The sequence below is a fragment of the Athene cunicularia genome (assembly GCF_003259725.1).
Source record: "Athene cunicularia isolate RWA chromosome 1 unlocalized genomic scaffold, athCun1 chr1_part1, whole genome shotgun sequence".
NCBI classification, from domain to species: Eukaryota; Metazoa; Chordata; class Aves; order Strigiformes; family Strigidae; genus Athene; species Athene cunicularia.
The window spans coordinates 93,973,622-93,978,176 of NW_020799091.1; the positions used below are offsets into that span (position 1 = coordinate 93,973,622).

The 4,555-nt window shown below is 49.2% G+C and overlaps 1 protein-coding gene across 1 annotated transcript; it reads right to left on the reverse strand.

Moving 5' to 3' along the window:
* Positions 1–1,119: 1,119 nt before the first annotated feature.
* On the reverse strand, positions 1,120–3,922 carry CRYAA (crystallin alpha A). Its single transcript, XM_026848997.1, has 3 exons — positions 3,672–3,922; positions 2,606–2,728; positions 1,120–1,525 (listed from the first exon to the last, which is right to left on the reverse strand). Exons 1-3 carry the CDS (start codon positions 3,858–3,860, stop codon positions 1,316–1,318), a joined length of 522 nt encoding a protein of 173 aa, XP_026704798.1. The 5' UTR covers positions 3,861–3,922; the 3' UTR covers positions 1,120–1,315.
* Between the last annotated feature and the right edge of the window lie 633 nt (positions 3,923–4,555).

Consider the following 4,555-nt stretch of genomic DNA (forward strand, 5'->3'; position numbering starts at 1 on the left):
AGAGCTATTTGAGTCAAGCATGAATGCTGAAACCTTAATTGTTGAGCACTCACATCTATGGAAGCTTGGGAGCCATGGATTTTATGTGTGGCAGTTGAAGGGAGAGCTAGCACCTAAGCCCTATCCACCCTGACATCAAACAGCTTTAATCATTCATTTCAGATTAAATCCTTCACATCGTATCACGCAAATGAGTTCTGCATTGCCGTCTTTACTGACGCAATGATCTTAGGAAATAGCATAGTTGTTGGGCTGTTGAGTTTTGTTCTTTTTTTGATCCTTTTGTTTTGCTGGCATGAAGGATAACAGGAACATGAAAGAAAAGGTAAGTCATCATCGCAAAACGTATTTCCAGCCGTGGAAAGCACATCCTCCACACAGTGTTAGGCACCGTGCTAACCTTTCAACTTCAAAAACCTTAGACAGAAACAAATGAAACCCCCGAAGCCAATTGCGTGTTTCCTATATCTCTTTATTGACCGCCACTGGCCGCATTCTCAGGTTGAGTGCCAGATACCAGTGAAAGAGGTGGAGCTACCCTAGAATGACAGTGAGAGCAAGGGAGACTGTGTTACACACAGGCTGGGGAGAGCTGGCTGGGGACGTGAAGCCTCTGCACAGCGGTGAGCCCCCCTCTCTCCCCCGAGGGCCTACTAAGACAGTGGAAAGACGTGCTTGTCCTTGTGTCAGTCGTCCCTAAGGGAAACGACAAAGTAGTGGTGTGAACAGGTACACTTAAACACTTCGCCGAAAAAAATACACGTTGCAACCCGCGAAGGTAAGATACTGTTTCTCCTGCGGTTGCAAGGAACTCTGGCATGTTCATCGCATGTACATAGGATCTCAGGTGTGGGGCTTGGCTCTGTTGCTTTTTTTTAAGAGTAACCAGTTTAACTCTGCATGGGGTAGAGCAAATCTGCAGGGCTTTTCCCCTGCTCCACGCCTTGCCTCAGGACTTGGTGCACTCACCAGGAGCCAGTGTTGCTTGTTCACTCCCTCCTACCTGATGGTTATGGACTACAGCACCAGAAGAAGACCCTTTCAGCAAGTACAAGAGCGTGGCAGCATGCGCCATGCATGCCATCCCCACAGCACAGTTTGCAGGTTTAAGCTTCAAAGTCCACCAGCCACTTCACCCAGCCCCTTGTCCCATCCAAGGGAAAAGGGGAAGAAAAAAAAAAAAAAGGAACAAAGGAAAGGGAGGGGGGGAACCAACAAAATAAACCCCTCTAGATATTCACTGATATCTATGCAATGGCTCTGGGAATGAGACCTGCAGACAGTGGCAACCTGTGTAGCGCAGCAACAGGCAGGCTTAGGAAGAAGGCGCGGAGGTGGGCTTCTCCTCCCGGGACACAGGGATGGGCCTCTCGCTGTGGCCGGCGTCCATGTTGGAGGGGACCTTGGGGCCCGAGAAGGTCAGCATGCCGTCGTTGGACAGGGAGCAGGTAATGGCAGCCTGGTCCACGTTGGCGGGCAGACGGTACCGGCGGTGAAATTCACGGGAGATGTAGCCGTGATCATCCTGAGGAGGCAGTGGGGAAAAGTGGGGAAGGCCCATCAGAAACCACATGGCACCACACCACATCTCCCTCTGCCTGACCCCACAGCTCCATCAGAAGGGGCGGTCCACATTCACCCTGGCTTATCATGACACTGTACTGCTGGTATCACTGGGTGCATCTCTGCTTTTTATTCTATTTTACAGGTTTGTAGGGGTAGGTGTCCCCCCGTGATGTCCCTGAAGCTGCAAGAGCTGAGCAGAGCAGCAGGATGTGATTTTGGTCATATTACAGGTTGAGATCTGATTTGGACAGGGGCCCTGCCATGGCATCCAATTGCAAAGGATGCTTGGAGAGAAAGTCTGGAGTGCTGCAAAGGTAAAAGCAATGCACACATGTGTGCCCATGTATTTCCTTACTAGGCAGCAACACTATGTCAGCCAAAGTACACAATCCTGGCCCCACGGGGTTTTTTGGCTAGAAGAATGAGAAATGCAATTTTTTTTTTAAGTCAGCCATGAAAATGGCTGCTCTCTTCCTCTGGAAAAAATAACTATATTAAAAAATACATACTCTTTCCACACTAGAGCTTTGTCCAGCCAAAAAAGTGTATGAGAAGAATTAAACCCCTGCTGGTATAATTCACTTTTCAACCCCCACAGATATTTCCATGATATACGTGTTAAAAGTTTCCAAGCCTGAGGCATTTAGTTGTTTTTCTTTTGTTTTGTTTGCTCTTGCTTTTCTCTCCCAGATCAGCATATGAAAACTGTTTTCACTAATGATTCTGGCTTATGAAAACTCAGCCATGCTTTAGCAGTGCCAGATGATGTTCTTTGTCTGGTCCAGTGTTATTAGTGAACAATGAACATAGTCATCTGAGGGTTATGGAAGATGATGGTTGAAAACAAACAAAAGACGAGTGGATTAGCTCATTATTGTCAGATATCAGGTTGGAGCTCTGTAGGAACTAACCATGCAAATAATGATAATTGATAAATAACTTCTTCTGATATTTTTTTTTTTTCCTTCAGCTGAGGACCATTGGAAAGAAAGAAAACAGAGCTTGACTCCCCAGTTGCTCCACCATCAACATCACTTACCTGTCTTTCACTGTGCTTGCCATGGATTTCCACAAAGTCATCAATAATCTTCACACTCAGGTCTTCGGGAGAGAAGTGTTTTACATCCAGCATGATTGTAAACTTGTCCCGGTCAGACCTCACCTGAAATGAACAGTGTTAGACAGTAAGACCCAAGCTCTAAGTGTGGAGGCAGCACCAGCATCGTGGCAACTTAAAAGCTGAAGATGAGGTGGCCTGGCAGTGGCATAGTTTCTCCTTCTGTGACTACGGGCCTCAGTGGGGGTCTTCCCATCACAGGGGCCCAGGGACACTGGGAGGCTGTGGTAGGTGTCTGTGCCATTGCTACTGCTCTGAGGAGAGGAATCACTTCCCGCCGCTATTCTTGTGATGGGAATCCTTTTGCATTCACCAATTTGCCAGATGCACGGGCATTTGTACGCAGCAGCAAGAGGGGACGGAAATCAGTGTAATATTCTCTGGTGGCACGTGTTTCATCCTTTCAGCAATTTATAGTTTCTTTGTGGTCTAAGCTCTGGGAGAAAACCAGTAAGAGAGGACTAGAGAAAGCAGAGGTTCCTGAGTTTCAGGCTACAGCCCCCATGGCTACGCACTCCTCCTACATGCTGCCTTCAGAGAATTGCTCCTGGGTCCTCCAGTGTGGGTTTGCAAAAACCACTGAGCTTCTGAGGTGAAGGAGTGGGCCAGAGGAAGCTCCCCCTCACCAGGGTCCTCTCCCACGCTGAGCTGCCCTCACAGGTGCTTACTCTGGGAGCAGCCTAGCTCTTCCTTTGCCATATGGCCAGCAGGCATGAGGGCAGCAAAGGCAGACTTCTACGTGTCGGAAACAACCATCAGGAGCCAAAATAGTTTCCATTTCTCAAACGGAAGCCTTCTCCTCAGCAAGGGTTTCCCTCAGTGCCCAAGAAGAGGCAGGCGGGCTGTGCTTGGTGGTGGGCCAGAAGTCCTCCTCGCCCCCTTGCACCCCAGCACGGGGCTAGAGTCAGTGAGCCACGGGTGAGGAGGAGCAGGCGGAGACATAAGGAGGGAGAGTAAGGAAAAGGAGATGAAGCTGAAGGGCCCTTACCTCTGAAATGCCCGACTCCAGCACGCTGCGGAAGAGGGACTGCCTGTAGTAGGGGCTGATAGTGGAAGAGAACAAAGGCAGGAGATCATACTCAAAGAGACCCTCTCCAAAAAACTGGTCGAACAAACGGCTTGGAATGAGGGGTCCCAGAGCACGCTTGAACCAGGGGTGCTGGATGGTAATGTCCATGCTTGCTGCTGCTGCGACCTGTGGCTGCAAGGGGAGAACAGTGGGGGCAAGAGACAGCGATGCCTTGGGTGGACTGCGCAGTGCAGCTCCAGGGAAGCTCCCCCTATATATACCGGTCTCGCAGAATGAAGGCATTAGCGGGATTTCTCTGGAAAGACATGATCTCATGATGGAGGCAATGTGGTCAGCAGAAATGCAGAGACTGACCTGGAAATGACAGTCTGGTTGGAATCGTTGCCAGATCTCCTGGAGGGATGATGCCAGGCAGCAGGCTGTGAGACACAGGGTGCCCAGGGGTACTGGCAGTTCCTCTATGGGATCAAGCAAGCTAAACAGGACACCCTGGTGGACATCTCAAGGATGCTTGTGGAGGAGGTCTGCTCTGTGGCTCTTTGTAACCCGCCCTTGGCTTTTTGTTAATTTGCTTCTGTTTCTGCCCCTCCTTGAAAGAGAAACACAAAGTCCCTTCCAAATAAAGGAAACCGCTTTCTCCCAAGCGAGAAAAAAGGGTTTGATTCAGTTTGAAAAAAGGGAAATGTTTTTTGTGACATGCTATAAAGTGTCTCCACCACCTGAGAGGGGCCTGACAACCCTGACATAGGGATGCTGGTGGGGCTGGCAGGGAAGCAGGACTAACACATAATGCAGAGCATGAACATAGATCTGACAAAACAGAAACTTTTAACAAACAAATA